General features: G+C 41.3%; 1 protein-coding gene across 6 annotated transcripts in view; it reads right to left on the reverse strand.

The window, feature by feature from the left end:
* HECW2 (HECT, C2 and WW domain containing E3 ubiquitin protein ligase 2) overlaps window positions 1–12,720 on the reverse strand; it is a 479,776-nt gene that overhangs the window by 172,414 nt on the left and 294,642 nt on the right. For all 6 annotated transcript variants that reach the window (XM_073633114.1, XM_073633112.1, XM_073633113.1 and 3 more), the window contains one exon: window positions 4,711–4,853. In XM_073633114.1, coding sequence (XP_073489215.1) covers window positions 4,711–4,853 — 143 coding nt within the window. The remainder of the gene's footprint in view (window positions 1–4,710; window positions 4,854–12,720) is intronic.

The following is a 12,720-nucleotide window of genomic DNA, read 5'->3' on the forward strand; positions in this document are numbered from 1 at the left end:
ACTGAACCAGACTGGGAGACCATTTAAAGGCTCAGGAAACCATTACAGGTGTTTCAGTTAATTAGCTGATTAGAGTGTGACACTAGAGTGTGAGTCTACAATATTGAACTTTTTTACAATATTCTAATTTTCTGAGATACTGAATTTTGGGTTTTCACTAGCTGTAAAGCCATAATCATCAAAATTAATTAAAATAAAGAAATGCTTGACATATATCACTCTGTGTGTAATGAATCTATATAATATATGTTTCACTTTTTGAATTGAATTACTGAAATAAATTAACTATTTGATGATATTCTAATTTTTTAAGATGCACTTGTATATAACGATTACTGTATAGCCCTACTGAACAGGCATATAAATATATCATAAGCCTGCATATGTAATACGCCCATGTAGCTTCCTTAGTATAAAAAAAAATATCAATCTACACAGTATACTCAAACCAGTTGCCAATGCATGAAAAGTGTGCATTAAGAAACATTTCTTGTTGCCTTTAACAATTAGTAGATTCTTGCTTCATTTTAGGCATGGACTCCAGGAATGACAGTTGGAAGTTGAATGGTTATTGCGGTTAAAAGGGTTTTTCCTTACGACATATTTTTTTTTTTTTTTTTTACATCAAACATTAGCTGCTAGTTTTCTAAATATGATCAATGTATAATATATATATATTTACATGCACTGTAGATCCAAAAATATCAACTGATACAGAACTATATATTTGTAAAAAATGACAGCAATCAACAAGACATTATATAATTTTATTACAAACTCATTTAAAATACATCAGAAGAAATATTGACTGGATTCTGCACATACCTTCTCCATTTTCTCAAACCCACAGGACATATTTTATGCCTGGTTGTACTGGCCATATTTTAGGCTTTGCCGGATGTTATTTTAATAATGGCAAGTTTCTATGTATACAATGCACATAAGGCTACCCTTAGGCATGAAAATGCAACACCATTATTTTAAAGCCTTCTCTATAAGGTAGAAAAATAATGACATGTGCATTGATGATTTTACATTTCCAATCTGCTGGGATCACAAACTCGCAAATTGAACAAATGGAAAAAAAGGTAATTATAAGTATCTGGCTTACTGACTGTTGACTGAAATTAACTGCAGGTTCTCACTTAAAGCGGTTGTAAAGGTGTTTTTTTTTTTTTTTTTTAAAATAACAAACATGTTATACTTACCTTCACTGTGCAGCTCGTTCTGCACAGAGTGGCCCCGAACCTCGTCTTCTGGGGTCCCTCGGCGGCTGTTTCAGCTCCTCCCCGCAAGCATTCACCACCTTAATGCGAGCTCCCTCGCACGGTGGTGAGTGCTTGCGGGCGCGCTCCCGTGATACAGCCGGCGGCTATAGCCGCTCGCTGTATCACTCGGCCCCGCCCCCCGGCGCGTCGCGTCATCGGATGTGATTGACAGCAGCGCGAGCCAATGGCTGCGCTGCTTTCAATCCATCCACTGCAGCCAATCAGCGGCCAGGGTGAGCGGAGGAACAGATGTCGGGAACGCGAAGCTGACTTTCGAGGCGTCAGGTAAGTAAAACGGGGGGCCTGGGGGCGGCGGTTCTGTCAGAAGTTTTTTCACCTTAATGCATAGAATGCATTAAGGTGAAAAAATTTTTACCTTTACAACCCCTTTAAGCCTAGTACACGGTAATGTTTTTTTTTTTTCAACCCCAACTAGGGGGTCGCCGTACTAACTATGCGGTGTTAGTGCGGCAATATCTCCCGCTGTGCTATTGTATTCTAACAGGGGGTCTGCCCCCCTGCCAGAACAAACTGATCAGCGCTCATAGGCATAGGATGCCAGTGCTGATTGGCTGCTGGTCGGATGCTGGTTTTCCGGCATGTCCTTTCAACAGAAGCCGGTTATGATTCAGACAGGCAGCTGTACACACTGTTCAAATGTCGGCTGTTTCAGTTACAAAACTTGTAAATAAGTAAGTTTTCTCCTTCACTGATGGGCACTGATGTGGCTGCACTGAGGGGCACTGATAAGGTGGCACTGATGGGCACCAATGAGGTGGCACTGATGAGGTGGCACTGATGATGGGTACTAATATGCGGCACTGATATGCGGCATGGATGGGCACTGATAGGTGGCACTGATGTACTGTAATGTATGGTACTGATGGATGCCAATCAGTTCCAAACAATAATGCCTGCCAATCAGTGATGCCCATTGTGGGCACTGATTGGCATCCATTGTGGGCACTGATTGGAATCCATTGTGGTGACATCCCTAGTGGTTCTAGTGGCGTCCCTGGTGGTCCAGTGTGGGTATCCTCGGGGGGGGGGGGGGGGCTGCGCTGATAATTGATCAGCACAGACCTTCCCGTCAGAGGAGCAGCCGATCAGCTCTCCTCTACTCGCGTCTGGCAGACGCGAGTGAGGAAAAGCCAATCACGAGAGTGAGCAAAAGCCAATCTGTTTACATCGTGATCAGCCGTGATTGGGCATGGCTGATCACGTGGTAAAGAGTCTCCATCAGACTCTTTACCTAGATCGGAGTTGCGGTGCCTCCAACTGACACACCGCATCAATGATCGTCGTGATGCACGCCCCTGGGGGCGCGCAGCGGCTTAATATCCTGAAGACGTCATATGACGTCCGGTCAGGATATTGAAACCACTTTGCCACCATCATTATGCTATATGGTGGGCGGCAAGTGGTTAAATATGCCGACCAGTGTGAACAGGGAGAGTCCCACCCCTCAGATTTACATATGAAGGAATCACCTTCATAATAACCTCCCATAACTCTTCCTCTGTAGTCTTCCAGTAAACCATTATTCTTTGGCATGCTGCAAGCCATGAATGACACAGGAGGAAGTATGACACATGTACACTTTTCACCACCCACATGAAGGCTCAAAAACACCCTAGATCACCCTAGGACCCACCCACATTAACTCCCAAAACTGGTACAAGTGACTCCCAAATGCTGCCCTGAAGCTACAGAGGCTCAAAAGATCATGGGAGATGTAGAATCAGGACTGGAAAAGAAAGGAAACAGGAAGTCAGAGAACTTATGAATTCAGCCAAGAAGTGAAGTGATATCATGGACACAGAAACCTGCTGTATACAGCTAAAGGTGGTAAGTTACATATAAACTGACATTGGGGTTGTGATTCATTTACATGCACAATGCATCTGTTGTTTTGGGGGGGAAAAGCTGGAGTTCTTCTTTCTAAATGCTACTGAAAGGGAATACATAGCTTTCATCATTTCTATTTATATAAGATGGCCAGGGATAGGGACATATATTTTTTTTAAGGCAAATATAAAATTAGTTAATATTTAATTTAAGTAACAGAGGGGAAATCTTCCAATGGGGGCACTAGTTCTTGTAACCTGGGCATTCCCAATGAATTCTCTAAATTTGCAGGGATTTCCTCTAACTTCCTGTTTTGGCTATGCGACCGGGAGTGAAGGTAAATATTGCCAATGGGACAAAGATGGCAAAAAAAATATATAAAAAATGACAGGGTTACTGCCCTACCTTACTCTATTCAAAGTGCAAAAAAATAAGTGATGCCTAAAGTTCTACTTTAACCACTTGCCTACTGGGCACTATTACCCCCTTCCTGCCCAGGCCAATTTTCAGCTTTTAGCGCTGTCGCATTTTGAATGGCAATTGCGCAGTCGTGCAACACTGTACCCAAATTAAATTTTTATCATTTTTTTCACACAAATAGAGCTTTCTTTTGGTGGTATTTAATCACCATTGGGTTTTTTATTTTTTGCCAAATAAACAAATAAAGACCGAAAATTTTGAGGAAAAAAAATGTCCCTTTTACACAACCTGGTTATCAGCTCTCTTCTCCTCTCTTCACGCTGTCAGCATGAGGAAAGGAGTGCCGATAACCAGCTTCTGTTTACATCTGTGATCAGCTGTGATCGGACACAGCTAAGCACATGGTAAAAAGCAGCTGCCCGGAAGTGGGCATGATCACAGAACGCTGTCATATGACAGCTTCTCAGAACTAGCCGGTCATGCTGTGGCCGTCATTCAGCTATAGCACGGTCGGCAAGTGAATAAGGACTCTCTCTTTGATTCTTTGTTGTAAAAAGCATGCTGTTTACAGTATTCAATAGCTGAAACTATGCATGCAAGTGGAGTCATCACAGTAGTAACTTCTCTGTTATCTAGTGGCGCTGCCTGAGATTTTAATCAAACTGTGCCACAAATTTGTAAAACTAAAGCTGCCTATACATGGATTTAAATTCATCCACTTCAGCAGGAACTGGCCGAATTTCGATCCATGTGTGGGCACTGGTTGAACAGATGTTGATCTATTTAATACTGTATTTGCCAGATTTAATTACAGTATTAAAAAGTAACATCACTAACATATACAGTACATTAACATGTATTTATTATACTAAAAATGACACCTAGCCAAAATGACACAGACGGAAAGATAATTGACCAAAGTGAACATTTTGCACATCATTATAAATGTGATCGATGCGACCAGACAAAATACAAAAGGAAAAGTCAATTAGCCAAGTTGGGCCTTCAGATCTTTTTCAGATATACTGCACCATAATGGAGGTAATTTAATTTGTATAATGTTACAGTGAAAAATATCAGAGAATGGAAATGTTTTGGAATAATTCAGATCTACAAACACTAGTGGACTTATAACTGCAAACAACATCACCAACACACAAAACCATATAATTACCCAATTGCATGTCTCTCCAACAGTCTTTGGACAGGAATAGTTAATTTCCCAAGAAACCTCTTGATGATAGGACGACTTTTGGCAAATTTATCTTTTATTTCAATTTCCAAAACATCAGTTAAAAGTGCAACAAATGAATATTTCTGAAAGAAAAAAAATGGATCAGAAAAAATTTTTGATAGTATTTAAAGTAGTGTTAAACCCAAACGCAAACATTTATAAACATTTATTATATTGCAGCTTACCAATTCTTAGATGTGATGGCTGCAATAGTTTCCTTTCTTATATTTTCATCTGGTGAACCAGCAGCAACTGATGGGACTTGTCTTATTGATGCTTTTCAAAAGCATCAATGAGACAAACCATTTAACACTGGCAGGGGTGTTTAAAATAATCATATTTTAGTTATTCATGCAAAAACTTTATCCCAAAAGGAAAAAAAACTGTTTGCTGTAACTAATTATAAAGTGTGAGCTAGAGATTATCTTCAATTTGTTAGTGTATCTAAATCTGCAAATACATTTAGCGCTCCCCTCCCCCCAGACTGACAATGGTGCAGTCTGCTGTGTCCCCTATTCTCATTCATCCAGAATGGCATCTAATTAATACAGGAGGTGTGTTACTGGCCAGATCACCAGGTGAAAACAGAGGGAAAAAAGCTAAAGAAAACTAATGCAGCCACTACAGCTAAGGATTGGTAAGCTGCAGTATAATACATTTTTAGTTTTAGGTTTAATGCCGCTTTAATCTTTTTAACAACATCTAATCAATACATTTTTGAAGGCAACAGGAAAGTCTTCAGGCTAGAGGAGTCACTCCTCCATCTGATTAAAACACTAATGGTTTAAATGTAAAGGTTGAGCTAGCGAGTGCTATAAACAGATCAGCTAAGGATAGACTGAGTAAGTGGAAAGGAACGGATTAAAGAAAGTAAGTGATTCATATCCATGTAGCAGACGAAAACCTGTCATTAAAAAAATATGTAGCTACCATAGCTGACCTACGTCTTGCTAGCTTCATAACTGGGTTGAGACATTTACTCAGGATTTTAATTTGAGTTATTTTTATCTATTGAAGGTATTAAGGTACAGAGCATATGCTAATAGATCAAATTTATCAACACAAGAGATACTATAAATCTATGAAAAATTTGAAATATTACCTCAATACAAGATAATATAGGATTTTGTACTCACTGTAAAATACTTTTCTTGAAAATCATTGAGGGGCACAGGATTCAGAGACATCTGGGTTATACTGCCAACTACAGGAGGATATGGACACTGACAAACAAAAATCAGTTGGAAGCCTGGTATTACCCCTCCCACTCCCAGTATGCTCCAGTTTTGTAACCAAGCAGTTTCGAAAAGCAAGACCACGTGCACAGAGGAGTAGGACCTGTGTTCTCAATGAACTCCAAAAAATTATTTTAGGGGGAGTGCAAAAATCCTATGACCTTTCTTGTTCATCGAGGGGCATAGGATTCAGAGACATTTGGGACATCTCAAAACAAACCAATTGAGGGATGAACAAAACATTAAACAAAACGCTAACAGACCCACTAAAAACACAACAGAAAGAAACCCTGGACTGCGGGCATATCAGGTAGACTCATATAGTAATAAATTACTTCAAGACAATGATTGAAACTCTCCTTCTGATGTACTGAAGCTTGACATTGGGATGGATAGGTTCAAATGGCGTTTTTGTGAAGTGCTTAAAGAAACATTCTATTTAAATCCCATACTGTGACAGGTGAACATACAGGAAAGCCACAAAAGAGACACACAGTACAGAAGTCTTAATCAACCCTTGATGATATTCACTGCTAAATGCTGGTCCAGACCTAATTTTAAAAAGGCTCAGGATATGTCCCTCAGAGTATTTCCCAGGATGAAAGTTTCTTTCCTCGCACCAAGCAAAGTATGTCTACCCCTTGTGTGATGGTAGGCCTTTTCAGAAGTAGACCTCCTAGCTTTTACTAATAGAAGATCACTGATACAGTGAGTCCTCTATTCCTCAAGATCTGAGCTTAAACAGCCATGCTGTTTAAAGGCTCAGTTCACCTTTTTCTAAAATATGAATGAATGCACATGATTTTCCAGGTAAAAAAATGTGCATTTTTATATATTTTTTCCATGGAGCCTGCATAGCATTGCACCAGCAATCAGTAGATCTGTCAGCAGAGAGTTACTCAGCTGCAGAAAGTAAAGATGAGCACCCTGATAGTTCGCTGAGACCTACAAGCCATCGACTGCAGTGGAAAATGGGACTTGTAGTTCATTAATTCACAGATTGCTGTGATTGAATGATACAGCTATGCTGGTAGAGCCCCGCACAGCCAAGCTGTTTTTAAAATGTGACAGCGGGTACAGGATGAGGAATCCCTGCCTTTTGTCACAGTGAGGGATCAGGGGATGAGCAGGGCTGCTGCGTTAGTAACATATAACACCCTAAATATGGGAGTAACATGTAAAGGTGAACTTATCCTTTAAAGCCAGTGATTGTAAAGCAGATGGTAAACTGGTCCTTGGGAGAGAAGATCCTGATAATTTCAAAAGACCCATGGAGTATCTACCAGTGGACTAATTAGGTAGGAGTACCACATCCACCTGGGCAAGTCTGGAGTTATAAGGATCACCAAAATGTCTTCCATCTCAAGCAGGCAAGGAAGGCGTTTCAGAGGAAGAAATGTGTAAATCAGGCTGTACTAATCTAACGAAGCCACCAGAGCATATACAGCCTCCACGGTTGATCTCTGCACCCGGAGACAATCCTGTCTAGTTTGTTTTTGTTCATTGAGGCTAGAAGGTGCAAATCTGGCATCTTCCACGTTTGACACATGTTCTGAAACACCTTTGGAAGTTGGTCCCATTCTCCGCAATCTAGACACTACAGACTGAGAAAGTCTACCTGCCAACTGTCCATGCCTGGGTTTTTGGGAAAGGCTGGAACATAAAGATCTGCCCAGGACAGAATCCTTTCTACCTCACTTGCCAGACAAGACTTTTGCCTCATCCCTGGTGGTTACTGTACCCTAATCCAGAATGTTGACCAAGAGATGAGATTCTTCTGGTGTCCAAGTTCTAATAAGGTGTCCATAAGTTCTCCCCAGCGTAACAGGCTGGTATCCATTACGAGGATCTTTCAAGAGACCAAAAGGAGGGATTCCAATGCCAAAGCTGGATTTGTGAGTCACCAAGGCCAGAGACAACCTGGCCCTCGGTGACAGGGGATCTGGTCTGTCCGGAGACTAAACCATCCATATTTTCCCACGATAACTGTGGAACTAGAGAAAACAGACTGCTTCGAAAGAAGCAAACAAAATTCCCATTATTCTCATGCAACAAAGAGTCCAAGTCTGGGAGAGGAAAAGCCTCACCTGGGGAAGAAGAAACTTTTGCTTGTGCTATGTCAAAGATAATGTAAGCAATGAGTTGGCTCCAATGTAGACATCTGAAGTTTTAGGATCCAATCAAACCTTTTCGGGGTTAAAATTGTCCACATCCCATTGTTGGACAAGATTTGTTCCTACTGGTCCATCAACAGGAGATTGTGCATATATCCCACAATAGGGATTCCCTGGCGTCCTGTCGTTTCAGCCAATTAGGTGACGGGTAACAGATCTGAGCACCTGACTGGCTGAGAGGCGGTTTAGTGTTAGGAAAGCGAATGTTCATTCGCTTTTCTAACACAGCTGAGTGACCTGCGAGCGCCCAGCATGGCGCTCACAGGTCACCTTTGCTGACGTCTATTAGAGCCTTTGGCTCTAATCAGGTGCTTCAAAACCACCCCCCACCGCTGTAATTCAGGCACCCTGCACCCGAAAAGGGGCTGGGTGTCTGAATAGGGGGTGGCAGCGGTGGCCATAGATAGATTCATGCAATGCATGAATCTATCTATTGGTGCTAGACGGGGTGGCAGGAGAGAGGGGGCCACTGATGGGTGTATACACCGTGGTGATGAAATTTCCCCGCTCTCCCTCCTCCTCCATGTCCCCATATTGCTATACACTATGGGGGCAGGATATAAAATGGTGATTGATGGAGGCTTCACCTCCCTGTTAGTCCCAGCACATGTACACCATAGACACAGGCTGAAGGGGCAGGCGTGACACAGCCTGTGATTAGTAGAACCTCCTCCAGATCTCTTTACAGTGTGAACAAAGTGAAAGATATGGTGAATCAACGTAAACTCCGCCTACATCACGTTACTGCAAAAAATAATAAACATTTGCTTTGAAATATAAATTTGTATGTAAATCACTTTGTTGCTATTTATTTTCATTCTCTATTCTGAAAGCTTTTTTATGTCATGTGACTGGCACAACAGAAATTCAACACTGTGCAGACACAGATTCATACATCAGCAGAGTACTAGAAACTCCTGAGGACAGGAAAGACCTTGTAAACATCATGTGACCTCTGAACAGCAATGATTTAATAAGGTACTCAGATGATTTTTTTATATTAAATACAGTGACATGATCTTTATACATAAATAGATGTGATAATGACAATTAAACACTAAATGTTTAGTATCACTTTAATAAAGGTCTCCTAAAACAGATATTGGCCTGCAAAATATTTGGGATGTAAATAGTTTATTGGAAGTTTCCCAGTCTCTATGCAAGAAATCTGGGGGTAGCATATGTATCTGAAAAGTTTTTGAAGTCTTTAATAGGGAGTGGTGAAAACAGACGGTTGCCAAAAGTTTTATACAGCATGTTGCTTTTGGCAGATAGTAAATTGAAGCGCCACAATCAAGGATGGAAAAGGAGCTGGGGGTCCTAGCAGATGATAGGCTCAGCATTTGCATGCAATGCCAAGCTGCTGCTAACAAAGCAAGCAGAATATTGGCATGCATTAAAAAGTGGATTAACTCCAGAGATAAAGCGATAATTCTACCACTCTACATGACTCTGATCCGGCCTCACCTGGAGTATGCTGTCCAGTTCTGGGCACCAGTTCTCAGGAAGGATGTACTGGAAATGAAGTGAGTACAGAGAAGGGCAACAAAGCTAATAAAGAGTCTGGAGGATATTAGTTATGAAGAAAGATTGCGAGCACTGAACTTATTCTCTCTGGAGAAGAGACGCTTGAGAGGGGATATGTTTTCAATTTGCAAATACCATACTGGTGACCCCACAATAAGGATAAAACTTTTTTGAGGAACGTAGTTTAAGAAGACACGTGGCCACTCATTAAAATTAGACGAAAAGAGGTTTAACCTTAAAATGCGTAGAGGGTTCTTTACTGTAAGAGCGGCAAGAATGTGGAATTCCCTTCCATAGGCGGTGGTTTCAGCGGGGGGGCATCGATAGTTTCAAAAAACTATTAGATAAGCACCTGAACGACCGCAAAATACAGGGATATACAATGTAATACTGACATATAATCACACACATAGGTTGGACTTGATGGACTTGTGTCAATTTCCAACCGCACCTACTATGTAACAACCAACATGCAACAGCATTTAATGCACACAGTGCAGCATGATTTCCCCCCAAAAAAACAGGGATCCATGAGGCAATACATCAAAAAGCTATGTAAAAAAAAAAAAAAAAAAAAAAAAACAGTTGCCCACATGAATAAGGCCTAAAGGATCCCAGACTAGTAACAGAGCTAATGGAAGCTACAGGCTATTCTTCCATTTATAAGAAGCCATGCACCCCATCAGTAGGAGCTGAAATGGTCTCTAAGCCTGGGAGCTCTGGTAGCTGCCTGTGACCTGTGTCTGTAACCTCTTCAGGGTTAGTATTTTGTCAGATAAAGTCTTTGCAGCAGAAGGTTTAGATGCTGCTAAGGCTGCAGGCAAGTCAGAAAATGATTTTGGGGAGGAAATCATTGAGGTACACTTATAGCCTCTGCAGTTAGAGTCAGCAATTAAAGTTGAATTTTGGCCCATGAAATCTGCATAACTGCAGTGATATCCTCCATGGATAAGACTAAGGTCTCATGCATACTGCAGATGTAAAACGCCCATTTTACAGTTGTTTCGCATTTTTTTATACCCCTAAATGTCCCACTATGTTAGGCTATGTGTCCATACACATAAAGAAGGGGACCACATCTGAGGGAGCTAAGGAAGACCAAGAGGAATATAAGAACAATGTTGCAGGCTGTCATTGCAATGCCCTTGAGAGGGAGCACTGCAGTCCACCCCAAAACGGTTAGTGGATCTTGAGCTGAAGGGACCGGATATAGTAAGACTGTTCCCTGAAGACCCAACATGTTGCACCACTTAAGAGACAACTTAGCTCAGAATACCAGGTAAAATCTTGACAGCGGGGCAGTATAGCGTCTGCTGCCACAATTCTACCTCATGGCTGCACTCTGTGTCTGAATGGGGGGGATGGTGCAGCTTTGAGATAGAACTGTTGTGGCAGATGCTATACGGGGTGAATACCAGCTGTCATCCTTAGTAGATCCCTCTTGAGTCAGATCCAGGATCACTCGCTGCTATATATGGTTTTTGTCTTGGATTACATCCTGCTCTCCACTTGCCCATCCCACACTCCTGTCCATTTGTCTGCATGTCCAGCTTGGATCTGCTCAAATCACTAAAGGAAGCTGGAGGATCCCTAGTCTATAACATATAGTCCTCTCCTCTGCCACTTTGAGACTGTATTTGATGGTTGTCCGCCTAAAAAAAAGAATAGAATCTGAGGTTATCTGTGCGCTGCGGCATTTGGTTGTTATTATAGGTAAAATCTTGGGTACTCATGAATTGGCTGCTAAAAGCAGAAAAGGTTCCAGAGGCCAAAAGGTGGCCAGGTCACTGTAGGTGGCAGCAAGGGCAAACCAAGGTGGAACCCCAATTGCCTTGTGATTAGAAGCAGTAGCGTAAAGAGGTTACTTTACAATAAATGGTGGGAATCAAGTGCAGATTGCGTGGGTTTGACACTAAAGCTAGGGATGCAGCAATCAATTACTCAGCATTTAACCCTTTCCATTGAAATCAACAGAAAATAGGGGATAATAACAGTACACAACAGTTCTAATAAATGTAGCAGCTCTAAATGCTTATCCCACACGGTCTTCTCGTAACCGAGTCTTCAGGGAGAGTGTCACACCAGAGGCTGTGCTATGATTCTGAACCTGTAAATTGGCTAACACAGGTCACAACGTTCTAAAAAGAGCACCACAATGCAGAGCCCAGTATCTGGAGGTTACACTCCAGGCATACTGCACTTTTTTTCACAGTGGAGTCTGGGTACGGTCTGCAGTCTGGGTACGGTCTGCAAAGCTATTGCTGAGCATGTGAAGAAGTCTTGATGTAGAAAAAATAAGTTTGAAGAAGGAAGAAATGGCCATTAAAAATAGTTCACTTCTCTCAATAGAGAAAAAGGCATCCATGTTAATAGGACAATAGCAAAAAAAAAAAAAAAAATGTGCTGGGAGTGGAAGGATTTAAACCCGGCTGGTTTTCTTTTTTTTTTTTTTTTGGTTGCCAGTGCCCAAATCCTCCAGTCTTCAGCAATATAACCCAAATATCTCTGAATCCTGTATCCTTCAATGAACAAGAAAAAAATGTATCATATTTACTATCAGCAGTATATAAACATTTAGTGTAAAACAGCATTCAAAAAATAAAGTGCTGCGTTTTTAACAGAAAAACTATTGCTCGAGTTCATAAAAAATGGATTTTTAAAACAGCTTACCTGTAAAATCCTTTTTTTGGAGTACATCACGGGACACAGAGCATCATAATAATGACTATCTGGGTTATATGCTACCTTTAGGTGATTGGACACTGGCAACCAATAGTAAGAAGGTTCCTCCCATACAGGAAGTACCTTTAGTTTTGTAGCAAGCAATGAAGATCCCAGAAAAGAAGGGAGGGGCTCTGTGTCCCGTGATGTACTCCAAGAAAAGGATTTTATAGGCAAGCTGTTTTAAAAATCCATTTTTCTTTATCGTACATCACGGGACACAGAGCACCATAATAATGACTATCTGGGATGTCCTAAAGCAATGCATTTGAGGGGAGGGCAAAGTATTCTTA

Source organism: Aquarana catesbeiana, linkage group LG06 (assembly GCF_042186555.1).
Source record: "Aquarana catesbeiana isolate 2022-GZ linkage group LG06, ASM4218655v1, whole genome shotgun sequence".
Lineage (NCBI taxonomy): Eukaryota > Metazoa > Chordata > Amphibia > Anura > Ranidae > Aquarana > Aquarana catesbeiana.